This window comes from Physella acuta, unplaced genomic scaffold (genome assembly GCF_028476545.2).
Source record: "Physella acuta isolate Inbredline_101_S28 unplaced genomic scaffold, ASM2847654v3 ptg000476l, whole genome shotgun sequence".
Taxonomy (NCBI): Eukaryota; Metazoa; Mollusca; class Gastropoda; family Physidae; genus Physella; species Physella acuta.
The window spans coordinates 223,796-245,247 of record NW_026731995.1 but is presented as its reverse complement, the minus strand read 5'-3'; the positions used below and the strand labels follow the sequence as shown (position 1 = coordinate 245,247).

The window sequence follows — 21,452 nt, the reverse complement described above, 5'->3', positions numbered from 1 at the left end:
TTTTAAACTTGCCATTGATGCTAGCAATTTAGCCATTGGCTCAGTCTTATTCCAGGAAGACAACCGAGGGATCGATCATCCAATAGCCTTTTTTTCTAGAAAGTTAAATGAGAATCTAAAGAATTATTCCAATATTGAAAAAGATGCATTAGCTTTAGTCCTGTCCTTACAACATTTTGAAGTCTATGTCACCTCTTCCATCAATCCAGTCATGGTATTTTCTGACCATGATCCTCTTAAGTTCACTACTAAGTTGGGACAGAATAACAATAGAATTTTAAGATGGTGTTTATTTTTCCAAAATTTTAATCTGGTTATTTCCCATATTAAAGGAACTGACAACATTGTAGCTGACTGTTTGTCAAGAATGTAAAACAACTTTTGATGTTCACATTGATCTTGTGAAATTTTTTTGGTTAGTTATAACCATGTTGCAAATGTTATGGTTGATTAAACTGTAGCCTAGTGGCTGGAGTTCCAAGCTTTCAATTAGATCAGAATTGTACAGTCTTTTCAAAACTGATTACTTTTTGAAAATGCCTATTATTTTCAAATGAACCTTATTTAAAGGTGGTTTTGTATAATGTGCATTGAGTTGTTATAAAAATGTATCACATTATTCAGTTGATGTTGTAGTGGGACATTTAAATAAAGGAATTAAGTTGTAAGTTTCCCACATGTTATATCCAGATGGATATGTTTTGTTTCCTTTGCGTAAGGAACTTTGATGTATTATTATTTTGGGAAGGATTGTTTCCCTTTGGTAAATTGTAAAAAGGTGAATTGTTTCCCTTTAATATTTAAGGATGTTTTTTTCCTGATATAGAAATTTTGTTAGTTACTATAATTGGTCATTTTTTGTGTCAGATTTGTTCCATATAGTGATTGCCATTTTTGTGTAACAAAAATGCCTCTCTAAAAGGGAGGGGATGTGACCTACTTAGGTCTGTTTGGCTTTATATATATTTAATCTCCTGAGTTGTATTTGTCCTTGGGAGAATTGTCAGTTCACTGGTACAACCCGGTCAACTGAACGCTGTCACATCATGTGATTGTAAGTTTAATCCCTGGCAGAACCTCAACCAATGGACTTGCGACCGTGAGGATCCTTGACTGAACCTCAACCAATAGTCGTAAGACTTTTGAGTTATTTCCCCTGACTCTGAGTTGTATTTAATCACGGGATTCTCAAGTCCAGGCCGCCAGATTGACCTAGGGACCAGGAGAGGTGTGCCTGTGGTTAGGTACGCCATTTTGCAGTATGGTCATTATGTGACATGATTTCACCTTTTGTATAAGGAATTATGTGACTAGTTGTAGTTTACTGAATTTGTGTTCTGGTGTATTATTACACCTTTTTGACTATCGGTGATAGTTTAACCTGTATAAGGATTTCTATTGTTGTAGAGGCAAATTGTCTCTCCTTGGTCTTTTGTTGTAATTATTATGAGGCCATTCAGTTGTGTGTAGTAATGATTTATCACAGCTGTGATGTATTGTGATTTTTCTCAAACTGTAAGTTGGAGTTGAGTTTATTTATATTACACTGAGAATCTGTACATTTTGATCTTACCTAGTGTCATTATCTTGTACATAAATTAAAAAGGTATTCATAGTTTAAGGCGTGTGAGTCTCTTTGATTTGTCGTGATTTACCCCTAGACTGCATTAACGAGCTCACGGCAAGTTGTTGAGATTCCGTTACAACGTCTTCTATCGGTACCATACCAAACGAACCTGGGGCGTCCGCTTCCTCCGCGACTGTCGGAGGTCGGACATAACAGTAAGATGTTAAAGTTGAATTAAATTAGCATTATATTATAGAATTTTATAAGTTACATGTAAATATCTGTATCTATTCAATCTATACAAAAACCTTACTGATATTGGGTCTGAGATATTTGCGAAGCTCTTGGAGTATCGTTTCTTCGCTCCACGACTTGTCGATGGAAAATAAATTTAAAATATGCTTTACTCGCTTGTTGGCCAGCTGGTGGTTTTTTTGGCAATATTTCAGGCATTTGTTCTCAACAAAGTCTGAACACAAATGCAATGATTTACATTTTTCATTGGAGCAGTTACTGCCATTGTTTCTGTTGTAGTAGATACAGATTTGCGGAAGGGTCATATGATTTCTGGATGCTCGCCTTCGGAAGAGAGTTCGTAGCTCACACTCATCGAGAGCTTCCAAATTATGTTTTTTCAGCAACAAAAAATTATGCTCTGAATTAAACGCATGTCCAAACATGCATTTTCGTTTTCCAGAACTAAATGGACAATCACTTTCAGATTGCAGTAAAAATGTCCGACACAGATGAAGACTTTCACACCTTCCTTCACACACTCTGCTTCTGCCATTTTTTCCACTGCGACAATGTTTTTCACACAGAGAAAGAGTTGTCCTGACCCAAACAGTTTCCTGGCCATTTAAACACAGTGGATCTTTTAAGGGGTCTTCTAAAATGAAATTTCTACTACAATCTTTTAAAGTACACCAAAGTTTGTTGCGAGAAGAAAATAGACCTAAACTGCTTAGAATCCCATCTAAGTGCATAAATCCTTCTGCTGCATTGTTGACAAGTTTGACGACATGACTTATATTTAATGTTGAGCCGTTGTAAGATTGTTTTCTAGACATTTTCCAAGTTTTTCTTCAATCAACGTTACCTAAGATCTTGGAAGATTCTGTTGAATATAAAAAAAAATAAGATTTAAAAAATTCAGACAGCTTTTTCTGCTCCTAATAACTAGTCTCCATATTTATAAAGTGGGTGTTGTCATTGATTAAATTTGTATCTATTTAAAAATAAACTAAAAATCACGGAATTATTTAAATGTAAAGAAAACATTGGAACTGAGTTGTTATAGCATTGGTTGATCCGCGCCACCGCTCCCTTGGGTGCAATATGAAAGTTTGTTAGTCACCCTCCGTAATAGCTCACGTTAAATAAACATTGTTTGACATAAAGCGATGACAGCTACAGTTTGCACTGAAGAGCAAGGGCGTTGATGTCAGACTAAGGGACTAACGCATATTTTCATGAGAAAAAAATCTCATATGTTCGTATTTGTAAATTTAGAGGAATAAAAGGCTTATGGTTTGGAAATTCGCTGTTCATTTTAATTGTACGAAACAAATTAAAATTTATAGGAAAATTATTTTTACCGTTGTTGATAAGAGAAAATTTTGGGGCCCCAGCAATTGGGGTTTTTCTATTAAACTCGATAATCCGCCACTGTCAATGAGCTTTGACCTTACAACACACATTTCTTTACCTCTGAGATAAACCTTGCCATATCCTTTGTAGCTCCCACCTGCCGTCTAATTTCAGTTTTAATTCTCATTTAATTCGGCAAATAAAGCAACTATACTAACCTACCTTTCACTTTAACAAACTAATATTCCTAACAGGTTACTTCCCGCCTTTTAAAAACGTGTGTAAGCTATTAGATGGATCACTCATACAATCACATGTTTAAGTACAAAATGTTTTTCTAGCCTATTTTGATAAGATTCAGTGTTTTCTTTCCTGTAACTAATTGATAAACCGAATTGTGTGCCAGAAATAAAATTTTAGCGAGCATCCCTTTCCATTGATTGCTAGGGTTAGCTTATATAATGCTGGCTTTCTGAATGCTTGCGAATGAGAACTAATTCACAGTGTAGACCCTATACAGTATTATTTTATATTTTTTGTTACCACAGCGTATCATGATCTGATGAAATAACTTTTAATTGCTGGCTGTTTTTAAAAGATGGATAAATCATTTATCACAATACGGCTGCTGTTTGTACTTTTTAATGCTAAAGACAACTCATTTTATTGTCATAAGCAATTGCCGTTCCCGACTATGTTATTTTTAGTGAGATTGGCTTTATATAAACAATGTCTAGGTAGGAGGTGGTGACAGTTGGTATTTATACTTAAGTGTGTGCACGTGTTAAATATTTTAAAAAAAAAAATTGAAGCTTGTGATGCAAACATTAAAACTTGAGTTTTTATAGTGAAAACCAACAATTAGGCAGTAGCCTAAATTTGGGGGTCCCTGACTGCAGCCCTCTCAGCCACACCCCCCCCCCCCCCCCTTAATCCGCTATTGGCTGGAGGTGGGGCAAGTTGACACAAGGCAAAATGTAGCAAAGCTACTACACTGCAATCTAGTAACCACACTTTTATTAAACAGAAATCAATTAGTAGTAATGCTTTCTATTACAATAGCTACAACTTATGACATTACTTGTTAAAATTATCTGTAATTTGTTTTTTTTATATAAAACTTGCCCGGCCTATGATCTTGTCGGCCTTTTAGAAGTCTGCCCTATTTTTTGTCTGCATTTCTTCTTGTCGGCCTTTGGATGTCGGCCTTTGTCCATGCCGGCCATTTTACTGTATCGGCCTTTTTTCCGAATCCCATCATAAATAATATTATTTCAAGCTCAGTTGCTGACACTCCAATAAAATTTCTAAAAAAATGGATGTTCTCTACTTTTTAAACAATTTATTGTTGAGTTGTATTTTAAGCACCATGGCTACACAATTTACTTTAAAATAATTAATAAAGTTGCATGCCCAGGGTAGTATCTACGTGTTTTTTTTTAACTTGATCACTATTTATATTATTTATCTATAGGCAAAAATTGGCCTATCTAGCAGTTGCTCCAAGTCAAAGGTCATGTTTGTTTTAAAAATTTAAAACATGTTCCTACTAATTAATACTAATATAAATAGTGAGTCAATAGTTAGTAGTATTAGCTAGCTATTATGAGTAGGGCCTACTATTTATTAATATTTAATAATATTATGTATTTATTTAAACTAAAACAAAATAATAGCAATACATTACTAATTAATACACTAAACTTTAGTCTAGAGTACCAGTAACTCACACTCACAGTAGAGTAGTAGTAGTAATACTAACTAGTAGACACTGAGTAGACAGTAAATTCACAATTGAGTAAAAAGTAGGTCTACGACTGCCTAAGAAGAGTAATAATATAATATAATATATAATAATAATTTAATAAATCATAGGCCTACACACTTAGATTGCTAACTTTTAATAAAGATATTTAAAAAAAAAACATCTTGTCTCGAGGGTTGTAGATTTAGATTCTATCGCAATACTTAGAATTTGTTATGACTACTAAATCTAGATCTACTTCTAAGAATCTGATCAGGGTAAAACCTTAGTTTAGCGTCGGAAATTATTGGGTAATGTTTGTTGAGTTTCGGTAACTAAAGTTACGGTAAACGGTAGTTAATTTGACCATTGAAATATAAATAAAGTGAAAGTCGATTGTAGTAAACTAATGTTTTAATTTTTTAAGTTTAATCGACAAAAGGAAACAGGAATAAATATAATAGTAGATTTAAATTAGTAGATCTAAAAATTGAAAAAAATATAGATCTATATAAATATAAATAATAAAGTCAAATGTAATAATTTGTTTAATATTTTTGGCTTGCAGCGAATTTGCATTAATTAATTAGATCTAGATCTAGAATCTAGCTAGCTGCTAGGCCAAGTAAAAAAATCTAGATTACGAAAATAGTAAAAATGATTACAAAAATAGTAAAAGTGACTAGAATTGTAGAAACAGGGTTCGTACCCTATTTTGAAAATGAAACCAGACCTTTGTAACCACACCATTATGTGTGCTTATAGCTGAGAAACTTTTGTCTGCTATTAAAAACTACCGGTATTCCCCCCCCCCCCCCCCCCCCACACACACAACAAGAGACGGTGGAGGGGTCACTGTGAGGTCACAGTAGCCCTGTCTAATACTGTAACTTTTATTACCCCTTCCGCCACCCTCCTCAGCCAAACAGCACCAACTACGTACTTGGGGTCACGGTGAATTCATACAAGTTTAGATATCAGTGACCTTAGTTACTAGGAGGGGCGGGTTAGTCTAGCCCTAATCGGCAGCCTCTGCAAAGATTTCATAAACAGTAAGGAGAGTGAATTGAAAATACAGGTAGTTAAATTATACATAGACTACCACTTATAGCTTCCCTCATAATTTTTTTTTATAAGACTACCTGCCTGCATCCTCAGACAAACTTAAGAAATAATAGCGGGTAAAAAAAAAAGAGGTCAAGATTTGTATGGCCACTCTTCCCCCCCCCCCCCTCCCCAATGACATAGTAACTGAGAAATCGGGTTTCTTCTGCGATCCAGCAAAAAACGTCATACGTGTACCACAGTGTAGACCCGTCCAGACTTTTAAAAAGTCTGAAATTCACTTTTCTAAATTCAAGACTTTTTCCAGATAGCGTACGAACCGTGCTAAACAATATTTAGTAGCAGAAATATTTAGCTGAAATACTTAAAAATAACTAGTTATACAAAATAATTAATAAAACAGTATTTAACACGCAATTAAAATAAATATATCAAAATTTTAAACATTCTGTATAAAAAAATAAAAGATGACACCAAATAAAGTATGGTTTACAGTATTTCCGGTGGATTCCGGAACGGTGTGACAGACTTGTCATTGTTTTCCTGTTTTTTTTTTTACTGCTATACGATTCCGGAATAATAACCGCCGCTAAACCAAGGTTTTACCCTGATGAGTACCCGTGAATCTAGACAAATATAGATCTCTAGGCCTACATAGTTTTACATACTATAACTATTAGTAGTACTAGTAGTTAGTTTCAGTTTCAGTTTCTTGCGGTCATACTAACAGCAGAAAAGTAACTTAAAGAATGTAGTTTTAAAACAAACCCACATATTAAATCCAACGAATAGGTCCCTTATTAAAGCCTTATTTTATTTACTTTTAATTACACTACTTATATAGTATATAGGGAATATATATATATATATATATATATATATATATATATATATATATATATATATATATATATATATATAGGGAATATATATATTCAATAAGTAACCACACTTTTATTAAACAGAAATCAATTAGTAGTAATGCTTTCTATTACAATAGCTACAACTTATGACATTACTTGTTAAAATTATCTGTAATTTGTTTTTTTTTTATATAAAACTTGCCCGGCCTATGATCTTGTCGGCCTTTTAGAAGTCTGCCCTATTTTTTGTCTGCATTTCTTCTTGTCGGCCTTTGGATGTCGGCCTTTGTCCATGCCGGCCATTTTACTGTATCGGCCTTTTTTCCGGATCCCATCATAAATAATATTATTTCAAGCTCAGTTGCTGACACTCCAATAAAATTTCTAAAAAAAATGGATGTTCTCTACTTTTTAAACAATTTATTGTTGAGTTGTATTTTAAGCACCATGGCTACACAATTTACTTTAAAATAATTAATAAAGTTGCATGCCCAGGGTAGTATCTACCTGTTTCAATTTAATGAACAATTATAATACTCCAAGCTTATCCGTAAAATACCTACAACATTTGCACTTGATCAATCCCCGCTAATTATGTAATTATTTTTTTTTCCCAACACCAAAAAAAAGTAATAAAAAGTAAATTCTTTTCCACTAATGAAATGGTTTTATAAAGGGAAGTAATTGTGTTTTCCTAATTTATCAAAGAGAAGTAAGTGCTATAGGACTAAATAAAGACATAATTAGAATTTTTGTAAAAGATGATATTTTTTTTAAAACTCGTGTTTAATGAACATGCCGAAAATTATTACTTTCAGTTTGATAAATGAAAATTATTTCCCAAAACTTTCAATATTAATTTTTTAACTCATAAATTTAGACCGTAAGGACTTTAATTATCTAACACTTAAATCCATGGAAGTATGTCAACGACAAACATATGTATTTTTACATACAGAATTGAGCTTTATATATTAGATATATATATATTCTTTACGTTTTTGGTGTTGTTAATTATGGTATATGTGTTTGAGTGCTGTCATTGTCGAGTCGTCTACGATAAATCAAGTCTAGTACGTGTTCCGTGAACTGTACCTTGTCGTGTTTTGCTTTTATTCTGCTGTTCCACATAGTCTGTCTATATATAGCTACCGTCCTTGCTTTTTGCTCTTTAGGCCCGTCCTATCTCTTTGTATTGGGATTTTGTTTAGAGTTATGACTATATCGATATTGTAGGTCTCGTTTTTTATTATTTTGTTTTCTAGCGTCTTTTTCATGTTTTGTATGGTGGGGCATTCTAAATAGATGTGCGTTTCGGTTTCGGGTGTGTTTTGTCTGCATAGTGGGCAAAATGGTTTCTGTTGTTTTGCTAGGGGTGTTGAATTATAGATGAGTCTGTAAGTTATTTCCCTGGCTTTGGGTGTGATGGTTTTGAGGTGTAGGTTTCTGAAGGTGTCCATTGTGTCTGTTAGAGCGTATTTCCTACACCATTGAATTCTGTTGTATAGTGGAGTTGAGAGCTTTTGCACTAACTTTTTGTAAATGTTTTGTGACTTTTTGTGAACAAGTTTTTCGTTGTTTTTTAATATTTGTAAACATTCTGTGTAAAAGGGACTGTGTTTTTCTCCTATGTAATGTGGAGTTGTATTATTGATTTTTGTAAGTTTGTTTAGCTGAATGCCTATATAGTAGTGAGCTAGAGGGTGAAAGTTTGGTTGGCTAATTATTCTGCTAATGTGTGTTAGTCTAAATGTATTGATTTTGGTCTGTATATCGTGCAGGTTTATTCCTCCATGAAGTTTGTTTTGTACTAAAGTGTTGTGGCTAATGTTTGAAATTGTGGTCTGAAATATGTACTCTCTAATGATTTTATTCAGATGTTTAATTGTTGGCTTTGGGATTGTTTTAGCCGTGGCTATATAGGTGATTTTGGGGATGACATACCTATTAATTATAGATGACCTAGCAAAAATTGTTGTTGAGCTAAATTTATAAAGTGCTATGGTGTTTTGGATTTTGCTTAATACTTGTTTCCATTCATCATCGTTGTTGGTGTGTGGGTTACTATAGTGGGTTACACTGCTTTTGCCACCTGGAACGCCTAATCGAACTGACACATCCCCCTTTCATCACACCTTCTCCGCCCCCCGCCCCTAAACCTCATGATCCCAATATCACCATCCCCTCAAAACTGCATCCCCTCGTCCCCATTACCACCACCCCTGTGATGAAGTACTATGTTAAACAGTGACAATGATGTATTATCCAAATACATTTCTAACAACATCAATGTAACCCCCACCCCCCACCCCCCATGTCCCCACTTTGTGTCGCATCATTTATCATTTGGCATTTCATTTCCCTATTGTTGCTTTTTGTGTATTGTTTAATTTATAAAGCTTACAAACATTGTAAAGCTATCATTTGTTACTATATTACTATTATCATATATGTAAGGTACTTTGGTCCACAACGTACAAATGACCCCAATGACCCGTACTCCTTTTGTATTCATTGTATTATCACCAAACTAACACTTACAGTTGTTTCGTTAACTTTACTAACTCTTTTATGTGAACACCCTTTTTTTTATCTATAAAACTCCACTGTATCCCTACACGTGATAGCTACACGCCTACACACCCCTAACCTGTCGGTACTAAACATTCATCTAAACATAAACACCGACTTGAACATACCAACCTTTCACCCTCCTACTAATTCGCTCACACAGCAATCTGTTCGTCAAACCCTCCCCCCCCCCCCACCCACACACACTACAAATGGAAACACCTCAGCAGTCAGATAACACAGCACAAAATTTGACGCTTGGCTTGCCTTAAAACACGCAGTCACCCTCTCCACGCCTCGTCAGACACATCTACCCACTCCCCCCTCTCCCCCTCTATCCACTTACCCTCAGACATGAAAACACCACTTTCCCTTTAACTGTTCCAACGACCCCACCACCCACCCCAACATCAATTTCGAATATCTATTCATTCACTTTTTAAAGTTCTAAATCTTGTTTCTTTCCCCTCATTTTTTACACAGCAACCTTTTGAAAACTCAATGCGACCAGTACATAAATAAACACTCTTTTAACTAGTCAACTTAATTTGTTTCCCTACATTGAAAATGCTCCACTGGCCCTTTGTCATTCTCGGAAAAATATCCTTTCCACTCCCCACCCAGACTTCTGACACTTTTATTTGACCTTCACCCCTTTTACTGCCATCTTTTGTAATTTTTGTTATAATCATATACATGACATCATGTAAATATTCATTATGTACATGTTTAAAACCTTTCGTTTTCTTTTGAAACTATGTAAAAAAAATGTGATGTTGATGTACTTGTTTTAATTGCAAATAAAAGTATTAAATATATATATATATATATATATATATATATATATATATATATATATATATATATATATATATATATATATATACATATATAGGGGCCCAAAAAATATCTGCGGGGCGGGGCTTTTCTAGTTCCGCCACTGCTTATATATATATATATATATATATATATATATATATATATATATATATATATATCAGACACCTCCCTTCCCCCATACACTTTTGAGCCCTCCTTCCCCCCCCCCCCCCATCCTAAACGTTTTTCCAATTTATTACGTTAATAGCATGCATTGTGTACCTATTCGCTCATATACGAATTTAATATTTTCGGTAGGCCTAATATTTATTACTAGGCATACTGCCTAGCTTCGCTATTACTATTAAGCCTTATTTATATATAAAACGTGTTTGAGAGAAAATAAGAAACTTCAGCACAGATCTAGAGCCCATTGCATTTTTCCCTTATGTGGCGAATTATCTAGACCTAGTTCTAATTAATATCTAATCTTTGGCCTAGATATCTGAAGATTAATGAAATCTGTCGGTAACTGAACTAGCAAGAGTTGCTATGTGTAGCCGGAAGCTTACACATTTTAAAGCCGAGTAAAAGACATAATCATTGACGTTAATATTATCTTAAATATTTTGTTTAAATTTATGAATATTATTAATATTCATAATTAAACATTAATAGAAAATAAAATATGGTAAAATCACGATATAGCGTCGGAAATTATTGGGTAATGTTCGTTGAGTTTCGGTAACATTCGTTACTGTAAACCATAGTTTATTTGACCGGTGAAATAAAAATAGAGTCAAGTGCATTAAATTATTGTTTTAACTTAATTTAATGTTTAACTGACAAAAAATTAGCAACAATTAGTAAATCTAAATATTATTAATAAAGTCGAGTGTAGTAATTAATGTTTTTTTTTAAGAAACAGAAAAAACCTGCAGAAGATTTGCGACAACCAGCTCTAGTTCTGTTAGTAAATAAGACGATTAGATTAACTAAAGTTAAAAGTAGTAAGAATAACTAGAATAATGTTTAGTAGCAGCAATAATTAGCACATACACTTAAAATAATTAGAAATACAAAATAATTAGCAAAACAGTATTTAAAATGCAACTAAAATCAATCCTTGCACATTTTTATTAAACATTATGTATTAAAAATAATATGGCGGCAAATAAATGATGGTTTACAGTATTTCCGGTGGTTTCCGGAACGGCTCGACAGACTACGCCATGGTTTTACTGTTTTTTACTGCTGTACAGTTCCGGAATAATAACCGACGCTATATCGTGATTTTACCTAAAATATTAATATAGATCTACCTAGATATAGGCCTGATTAATACTACTAGATTCTCTAATTGATCTATCGTAGGTAGAATCTAGAATCTAGGGTAATCTATCGTTTTGGGTACGTAAAATCGCCCGCGACTAGTAATGTGAAAAACAGGTGACTCCTTACATTTTAATAATTATTTCACATTTTGAGGAGGATTTATGTTTTAAAAATACAAAAATGTTTCCTTGTTTCATTTATGTACCTGTTTTTAAACAATTGAATTAAAATTTTTCAGTAATAAATGAAGACTAGCGATGTTTCCAACAGATGCAACCATGCTCATTTACTATAGCAGCCATCTTTTTAAAGTTTTATTTTTATAGACTTAAAGCGCAAGATTCAGGCGGAAGTCACTCTATATTACAAATGGCTGCTGTTTATATAGCAAACCTTGCTTGTAGACACTGCTGTTTAAAGTTAATTTCTGGCCTATATTGATATATTTAGCCATTGATTTAGGTTTATTATTCATTTATCTAGTTTTATTTGACACAAACATATCACAATATACTTCTATTACAGCCTTGACAATGAGGTAACGTTTTCGTACATTAATAGCCGCGGGCGATTTTACGTACCCAAAACGATAGATTACCGAATCTAGAAAATCTAGTAGTTAGTTTAGCGTCATAAATTCGACCAAAACTAGTAATGTGGGAGAGAGTGAATTAATGAATGTCATTAAATATGAGTATAATTTCGTATATTTTGATAAAATATCATAGATAATTGAATAATAGATCACTATCTATGGTTAAATCAATTTAAACATCCTGAAATTAATTTTTATCAACCCTGTAGTCTACTGTAGTGTAATAGTGTTCAAGATAGTAAATTTGCTATTAAAAACAGCAGCCATCTTAAGAAATTATTATTTAGAGTAGCTTGAAGCTTCCCTTACATTTCTATTCGTATGAAAATGTATTTAAAATGATTGTCTTGTTGTATAGTCCATCCTACAAAGCATTTTTTTAAAAATTCTGCCCATTAAAAACAAAATTATTAATTCTAGATGTATTGTGAGATGCAACTTGTATCCATGTATAAAATCACGTTTTTTTTGGTACTAATGTTTATTTGATCATTACTAGTACTAGGCTATATAGTTTGAGTTTTTTCTTATTGTTTGAATGTTCACTATTTTCAATTCAGGTTTTTCTTTTCATCAATTATTGATTCTATCGTAACTTATGAAATTTTTTTATGCTTCTCTTTACCTTAATCAAACCCCAACCTCCATCATATTTGTGTTGTCAATGTCATAAAAAGTCATAATGTAAAAAATTACGTTTCGCTCTGCCCTATCTAAGATCTCTAGCCATAATTTTGACAATAAATGTTTGTCATCATTTATATCAGGGGTCTCCAAACTATGGCCTGAGGGCCGGATGCGGCCCGCGATGTCCTCTCATCCGGCCCCCGGAGATCTTTTTGTTCACGGAAAAACCATTTGTTGGTGATGGCTGAGGAACTTTGCCCAGAAAAATCAAAGACATGCCTGGAAGAAACTGGCCCCCGAACTGAAATTTGATAGTTAATGCGGCCCTCGGATTGAAAAGTTTAGAGACCCCTGATTTATATATACAGAGAGACAAACATCATCTAAAACAATCAGCCACTCCACCCCTTAAGTGCGTGTTGTCATTATAGTCGATCCCAAATCTCCACCTCCAGACACATTTTGGTTATAGTGGCCTAGAACATATGCCACTTCTTTATAGCCTTCAGAAACAGCTATGATTTGAATGAACAGGGCCAAATATGTGTGTGTTTAATCGCCTGATTTCTAAAATTTTTTGCATCTGCCAAGTTCATTAAAAATATTGAGATCAAGTTATAACTATACTGATACTCTATAGATGTGTCTTATGTCTATTATTAAGAATAGAGTAGATCTAGATAACACTTTTTTTTTGGTTTCTGTACGTTAAATGTCCCATTTTAAGGCCAATAATTAGCCTAGGTTTACCTACACTACCGCACAAAAACCTTGAATGTATGTTAATCACTCACTGAAATAATGAGGTAGAACACACTTCGGTGACCGCCCATGGTTCTTAAAACTAACATAAGCGCCATAGTGCTCACAGGATAACCCAGAGCGCCACATAGCATCCTGAAACATTGATGCAGATTGCGTCATTTGCTTAAGTGACACAAATCAACAGAGTTTTTTTTTAACACATAGAAAACAAAGTTTGTTAAACATCAGTGTGACTGATGCAATTTGTTAGCAATACTAATGGTGTATTATTAGATGCTTGATCTCAATTTCTGATTGGATCGTCTAAAAATAGATGCTAATTGCATTATTAATTATTACATTGGGGGCCGAAACTGAAATATTTGTTTGTAGCCAAATTGCACCATACCGTCTGTCACACTGTTTAGAACGAACGTAGTTGCCATGTATATAAAGAGAGAGAGAGGGATATATATCTATAGAATTTTTTTTCCGGGGGGGGGGGGGGGGTGACACCAATAAGTGCAGCACTGTGTGAAACCTGACCTCGCTAACCCACTTTGTAGTGGGGGGGGGGGGGGGGGGCAGGGGGAGGAGGACATGGACATGTTTGAAATAAAAACACTGAGACCTACTCAATGTTATTCTATTTTTTTTTTCAGAATTCTCTAATAGGCTATATTAAAAAAAAAGTATTGATATAATTTTTGTTTTTAAACAGGGCTTAAATACACAGTTGTTACAGGAAAAATGGTAAAGAAGAATTCTACAATGCCAAATACTTGGAAACATGTTACAGAATCAGGGTATGCTAGGGATAAATTAGTAGCCCTTGCTAAAAGCAATGGTCATAATATCAACAATAATAGTTCAAGATTTATTCCACCTGGCTCTACAGCACGACAACACAAATGTGTTTCTTTTGACAACACTTTATGTTCTCATGCAACTGAGGAGCAATCTTCAAAGACTTACACATTTGAACCCAGTTCAGTAAAGCACACAGTCAATTTGACTTTGAAACCAGAGCATTATGAAGAGTTTCCAACAGGATCTGAAGAAAGTTGTCATTTTAAGTCTGAGAAACAAGATCATGCACACTTTAAAGGAACATTTCAAGATCATTTAGAAGATAATGGAAATAAAAGGAAAACGTATGAAAGTATGAAACCGCATGCAAGCACATCTGTAAGTTAAAGAAACATTGGCTTATCATCTCATCTATAAGCAAATATTAGCATACAGCCTAATCTCTATTCTGGAAGTGTTGGGTCATCTATAGACAAAATAAACATTTATTTCAGTCAAGGCAATCTATATTTAGCTTCTATTTAGCATCCTTGCAGCCTCTACTTGCTACATAGGCATTCCCCCCCTCATATAAGCAACTTGCTTATATCCTCTTATCCATAAGAGGATAGAAGCACAGGGTTCTTTTCCCCAAAACACAATTGATAGAAATAAGTGTGTTTTGTTTATTTCATCTACTATTGACAGAAATAAGCACTACCCTATAGGAAAATGTTACTATATAGCCTAATGTATAAGCAACTAATAACATATAGCCTTGTCTTAAGTTCTAGAAACATTAGCATACAGCGGCAACTAATAGCATATAGTTTCCCTTTCAAACCTGACGATCTATGGGGCAAGTGAAGTAGAGTTCACTTGTTTCTGTGACCTCAGCATATGAAGAGATAGTGTGGTCAGCACTATGCCCAGCCACCTTTACTTTCCCTAACGTGAGTTAGGTACCCATCAGGGTTGGGTGGACTCAGGGACGCTCTACTGACTTGAACCCGGATTCGAACTCGATATTTACGGGTTAGCAGTCCAGCTCTCTGCCGCTAGACCACTCCGTCCCATTAATAGCATTTAGCCTTGTCTTAAGCTCTAGAAACATTAGCATACAGTCAGTGGCTACAGCTTTGTCTTTAAACATTGGCATTAGATCTTGTGGTTTTCACACGGCCCATTCTATTGATTAATAATGGTTGTAGACCTTATTGAAGAGAAAACTTTCAAACTGCTGCCATCAGATCAATCAAAGAACTTGTCACTTACTGAGTTTGTTTTCAATTCCTAGAAAAGTCAAGAGAAACAGATTGGATCTCCAATAGCAGACCAACATTTACTGGGATATGACTGGATAGCTGCTTTATTAGACAATGACTCAACTCTAATGAATGAATCAGAAAGTTTTTTTGATGATCTTAAGCTTTTTAGAAACAGTCATAAACTTGACTGCTGTAATGACACTTACAGAGAGTAAGTTTTTTTCTTCTTTCTATCGTGAATTAACAATTACTAACCCAGATAATCTTGTTAATATAATTTATTTGCTGAGGTTAAAAAAGTATTAAAATAATTTAAAACATGGCATTTTGATCAGTAGGTTGTAAAGGAAAAGGCTATGCTCAGATTAATCATTCCATTTCTCTCTACTTACATGTGCACCATCTAAGTATCCAGTAAATAAACATTGCCAGCAAAATAGTCTAAATCAATCTCTTTAAAAAATAAAATTTACAAAAGAGCTGTGAAAAAAGGCTCCCGTTATTTATTTAAATTGGCTCCCATCAATATTGCTTCCAGCAAAATTGCATCTTTATTCCTAAAACGACAAATTGCATGAAGCTTAGATTGAAGTCACACACTGCACATTTGTTACACTTGGCTTCATATGTAGTTTTGGCTCGTTTGGGCCAGGTGTAACAATTATAAATAAATACAATCCACAACAAGAATCTGTATCATGGGTGTATAAATATCATCAATCACAAGAACCCATGACGAGTAGGTACACAATGTTGACACCACACCACATTGCTTCACACACTGCCTTGTTCACACACTTTGTACAGCTTGCACACCACTTTCAAGGGGAGGCTACTCTCACCCACTCTCTCAGTGCCTACACCTTTTCATTATAGACAATCCATGTCACAACTTGTATGTCATGGTTTTTTTTTTATGTTCAGGGGGGTTATAGAGTGGGTTTTTTTGTCCAGGGGTTTATATCGCAGGGGTTTTTGTCTAGGTTTTTTTTTTAACCCGACATTTTTATGTTAGTTTTGTCAGAAGCTCCTTTAAAGTATATATAGACCCTAATTACTAGAGCTCTTTTATGCTTACAGTGAACCCTACCGCCTGATTGAATTTGAACCAGAACCAGTGGTTGATGCTTTGACTAAATCAAGTAAGACTGGTCATGTATTTAGTTACCTATTTGTTTATCCATCATCTCACATTCTTAAAAGTAACTAATTACTTTGTGATGTTATGAAGACTGTTTCCTTTACTTCATTTAAAATAAAGCGGGTGTGATCTCCCCTGAACTTTCTCAGATACTCTTCTATATCAATAAGGGAAATGGCACTTCTAATGAAACTTTTATTATCAGTATTTAGGGAAATGGCACTTCTAATGAAACGGTACTTTTATTATCAGTATTTAAGAAACCGGAACTAGAGTAAAATACAGACTCCGGTTATTAGATATCACTCAAAAATTAAAAATAATCTAAGTATAAGATCCTATACTTCTATGTGAAATCTAAGTACAAGATCCTATACTTCTATGTGAAATCTAAGTACAAGATCCTATACTTCTATGTGAAATCTAAGTACAAGATCCTATACTTCTATGTGAAATCTAAGTACAAGATCCTATACTTCTATGTGAAATCTAAGTACAAGATCCTATACTTCTATGTATACTTCTATGTACTCAAGTTAGTGTTCACACAGAAATAAAGTATCACATCTGGAAACCGGCAATCTTATACAATTTGATAGAACACAGCACATAGAATTGAATATATATATATATATATATATATATATATATATATGTGTGTGTGTGTGTGATATGTGTGTGTGTGTGTGTATCCTAAAATAGTTATTGGCTTATAAAAAACCGGAAGTAGAGTATGTAGCACTTCCGGTTATTGGAAATAGCTCAAAAGCTGATACAGTTCTACAAATTTGGTATAATACTTCTAAATGAAATTTTGTCAACATAACTGAAACGGTACTCAAATAATCATGTTGAACAACATACAGTCAAAATTGCAAAACCACTCCATTCAGAAGGATGTAAAACATTGAAGTTTATCAAAATCTTTGTTTAGATTTTTTGTATGATTACAATGTATCCTTTTATGTTCTGTATATGATAAAGTAGGGAGGTGTAAAACTGCTAAAACTGTCAAAATATTTAACAATTATTATTTAGCATGATTACAGTACTTCCTGTATACTCTGTATATGAGAAAGTAGTTTTTCAGCATCTTTAGGTTAATAATAAAAATGGCAAGACTGGCTATAATTATTTTTAAAAATGTGGATAATCTGACCGGGGGGGATGGATTGGGTCCATGTGGACGTTCACATGCTGAATTTAACATCTAGTGTTTACATTTTAAAACAAAAAACGTATCCTGTCATGTGAACAATTAAGACAACGGTGTTTGTGTTTAAATAACCTCATCTTAATGTGTAAATAAAGGTGTTTGTGTTTAAATAACCTCATCTTAATGTGTAAATAAAGGTGTTTGTGTTTAAATAACCTCATCTTAATGTGTAAATAAAGGTGTTTGTGTTTAAATAACCTCATCTTAATGTGTAAATAAAGCACTGAATTTATACTTACATGATTTTAACGTCATGATTTTAACGTCATGATTTTAACGTCATGATTTTAATGTCATGATTTTAATGTCATGACTTTAACGTCATGATTTTTAACAATTTTTACCTCCTCCTCCCGACACATGTCACACCCCAACCTATTGTATTGTAAGTCCCTTCTAAGGAAATCTGCATTTGAATTAAATTGTTTTTTATTCTTTTATTAAGGCACATAGTTTATTACCAGCAGAAATTCTGTTCTCTAAAAAAAAAATAGATCAATATTTTTGGACATTTTAGTAGTTTACTAATTAAGCATGCATCTACCATGCAATTTCTTATTAGATAATTTGATTAGTGTTAATCTCTTAAAATTCCTGTAGGCCTACTTGTAATAATTTTCTAAAAATTAAAAATTTTCTTTTCTAAAAGAAAAATTTAAACTTCATCATATTTTTTTCACATTTGTTCCAAGATAATTAAGAAGTTTTTAAATTGTTAAACCTTGTGCTGATGTGCATATCTTTAAATAAATATTTCCATTGATATCCATTGATGACTCATTTGATGAGTTGTAAAATAAAATATCCTTTTCAACTTGTAGAGCTGCAGCCGTATTTGGTCAATGACAGATTGTTTACAGAGAAGTCTGGCTTGATCCAAACAGAAAATAAAAAGTGCCAAAATTTTAATGAGCCCAGATTTGTCAGGTAGTTTCAAATTATTACTGCTTAACATTTATTCTTTACCCTCTAACTATATTCTCTTTTTTCTCTTATAATTGTATCTATATACAATTTAATTGCTATTTTTTTTTATATAAGATGAACCCATGTATGTGTTGTAATGTAAAATTTATAAAATAATTGTCTTAAGAAAAGTATCAATAGTAAAACATAGTTTAAAACTTTTAATCAAACTTAATTGTGTTGGAGGGGATCCCTTCCAACACTAAAATTAAGAACGAGGAAGAAGAAGAAGAAAGACAATACTCCCTTTTAAATTTTTAGCACAATTACATAACTTCCTTTTAGATTTTTAGGGCATGATGGTTTGGGATTTAGAGTTACACATAATGTGGAATGGTGTTAGGTTTTGTTAGAATTGTGGTTCAAGAGTCATTATTAGTGGGGGGAGGTGTGGGTTGTGGACTGGATTTGAATGTATATTGTAGGGTGTGGTTGATTTGAATGTATATTGTAGGGTGTAGTTGATTTGAATGTATATTGTAGGGTGTAGTGTTGTTGATTTGAATGTATATTGTAGGGTGTAGTTGATTCGAATGTATATTGTAGGGTGTAGTTGATTTGAATGTATATTGTAGGGTGTAGTTGATTTGAATGTATATTGTAGGGTGTGGTTGATTTGAATGTATATTGTAGGGTGTAGTTGATTTGAATGTATATTGTAGGGTGTAGTGTTGTTGATTTGAATGTATATTGTAGGGTGTAGTTGATTTGAATGTATATTGTAGGGTGTAGTTGATTTGAATGTATATTGTAGGGTGTAGTGTTGTTGATTTGAATGTATATTGTAGGGTGTAGTTGATTTGAATGTATATTGTAGGGTGTAGTTGATTTGAATGTATATTGTAGGGTGTAGTGTTGTTGATTTGAATGTATATTGTAGGGTGTAGTTGATTTGGAATGTCGTTAATGGTGTCATGCTGTGTGAAATGGTGGGGTTGACGTGTGGAGCGAGGTGGTGTGGTTGTTGATCTTCTCTGTGTGTTGTTTTGTTTTTGTGTGGTTTGGTGTATGGTGAATGGTGTGTTTGGTGTGGGATGAGAGATGTGGGGTTAGTAAGTGGGGAGAGCTTTGAGATGTCATGGGATGTGTCTTGTTGGTAAGGGGGTGGGCTTGGGGTGAGGGACAGATTGTGTGGGGTTTGGTTTGTCAAACAATGGTTGTATGCAGCTATTATACATATATAATGCAGCTATTATACATATATAATGCAGCTAGTATACATATATACATGGGATGGAGTGGCCTAGCGGTAGAGAGCTGGACTGCTAACCTGTATGTCTTGAGGTCGAATCCAGGTTCAATGTAGTAGACTGTCCACCCAGCTCTGATGGGTATCTAACTCACGATAGGGAAAGTAAAGGCAGCTGGGCATAGTGCTGACCACACTATACCTGCATATGCCAAGGTCACAGAAACAAGTGAACTCTACTTCACTTGCCCTATAGACCGTCAAGTTTGAAAGGGAACTTTACTTACTTTACTTATACATGTATACAGTCAGTGGTATAGTAACTTTGGTGGTATAGTAACTTTGGTGGTATAGTAACTTTGGTGGTATAGTAACTTTGGTGGTATAGTAACTTTGGTGGTATAGTAACTTTGGTGGTATAGTAACTTTGGTGGTATAGTAACTTTGGTGGTATAGTAACTTTGGTGGTATAGTAACTTTGGTGGTATAGTAACTTTGGTGGTATAGTAACTTTGGTGGTATAGTAACTTTGGTGGTATAGTAACTTTGGTGGTATAGTAACTTTGGTGGTATAGTAACTTTGGTGGTATAGTAACTTTGCGTGGAAGCTAGATAATGTTGTCTTTTTTCAATGAAAAAAGATTTCTTTTAATTTCTTACAACACTAACCCTAAACCTTAAACCCTAACCCAAACCCTGACCCAAACCCTGACCCTAACCCAAACCCTGACCCTAACCCTAAACTTCAGTCACACCACCTGAGTACACATTAGATAGTGACCAGAAATGGAAAAATGTGCAACTGAATAATGTGCAACTGAATAATGCACACAGAATGTATACAGAGAAATAATTATCATTAAAAAAGTTTAAAAAAACCCACGTTTTCTGATTGAACTAAAAAGTAGAAAATAAATACTATACATCACAATAATGCAAGCGATCACTCTACTATAAGCGATGAAAAACGTGGGGCGTTTTTTATCGGTCATTGTTAATATAAGATGTAAAAGTTATATTACTATTGATTAGATAATACTATTGACTTTTATTAGGGAGCTTGTAGAGAGTCAACAGTATTAGAAACTGTAAGAAAATCACGGCGCCCCATGTTTTTCATCGCTTATAGGTCTGAAAGAAACACTGTGGGTGGCCAACAACACACCCGAGGTCCAACTTTGCTCTCAAATTATTCTTCACTTATTTCAATTTTGAAAATATTTGTTCACACAGCTATCTTGTTCCAAAATTTGAAAGGTACTTTGGTGCAAACGTTTTAATAGTAGGAAAATCTTCCTTTTGCAAAAACTTATAAAAACCCACCCGCCCTTCTTTGAACATGTCTCTAATGACCTCCGGCTGC

At 33.9% G+C, this 21,452-nt stretch overlaps 2 protein-coding genes across 7 annotated transcripts in view; one reads left to right on the top strand and one right to left on the bottom strand.

Moving 5' to 3' along the window:
- LOC131944000 (protein mono-ADP-ribosyltransferase PARP12) overlaps window positions 1–6,654 on the bottom strand; it is a 29,826-nt gene extending 23,172 nt beyond the window's left edge. For 2 of the 6 annotated variants that reach the window (XM_059304431.1, XM_059304437.1), the window contains exons 1-2: window positions 4,894–5,174; window positions 1,881–2,684 (exon numbers count right to left, since the gene is read on the bottom strand). In XM_059304431.1, coding sequence (XP_059160414.1) covers window positions 1,881–2,637 — 757 coding nt within the window. In that variant the 5' untranslated portion in view covers window positions 2,638–2,684; window positions 4,894–5,174. Of the gene's footprint in view, window positions 1–1,880; window positions 2,685–3,275; window positions 3,770–4,238; window positions 4,258–4,887; window positions 5,175–6,459 lie in introns of those variants that run through there. The other 4 variants (XM_059304434.1, XM_059304433.1, XM_059304436.1 and 1 more) reach the window with 4 other exon arrangements.
- Window positions 1–21,452, top strand: part of LOC131943999 (uncharacterized) — a 48,738-nt gene that overhangs the window by 7,484 nt on the left and 19,802 nt on the right. Inside the window, exons 2-5 of the mRNA XM_059304430.1 lie at window positions 14,242–14,708; window positions 15,607–15,788; window positions 16,658–16,719; window positions 18,756–18,861. Of these exons, the coding sequence (XP_059160413.1) occupies window positions 14,271–14,708; window positions 15,607–15,788; window positions 16,658–16,719; window positions 18,756–18,861 (788 nt within the window). The 5' untranslated portion in view covers window positions 14,242–14,270. The remainder of the gene's footprint in view (window positions 1–14,241; window positions 14,709–15,606; window positions 15,789–16,657; window positions 16,720–18,755; window positions 18,862–21,452) is intronic.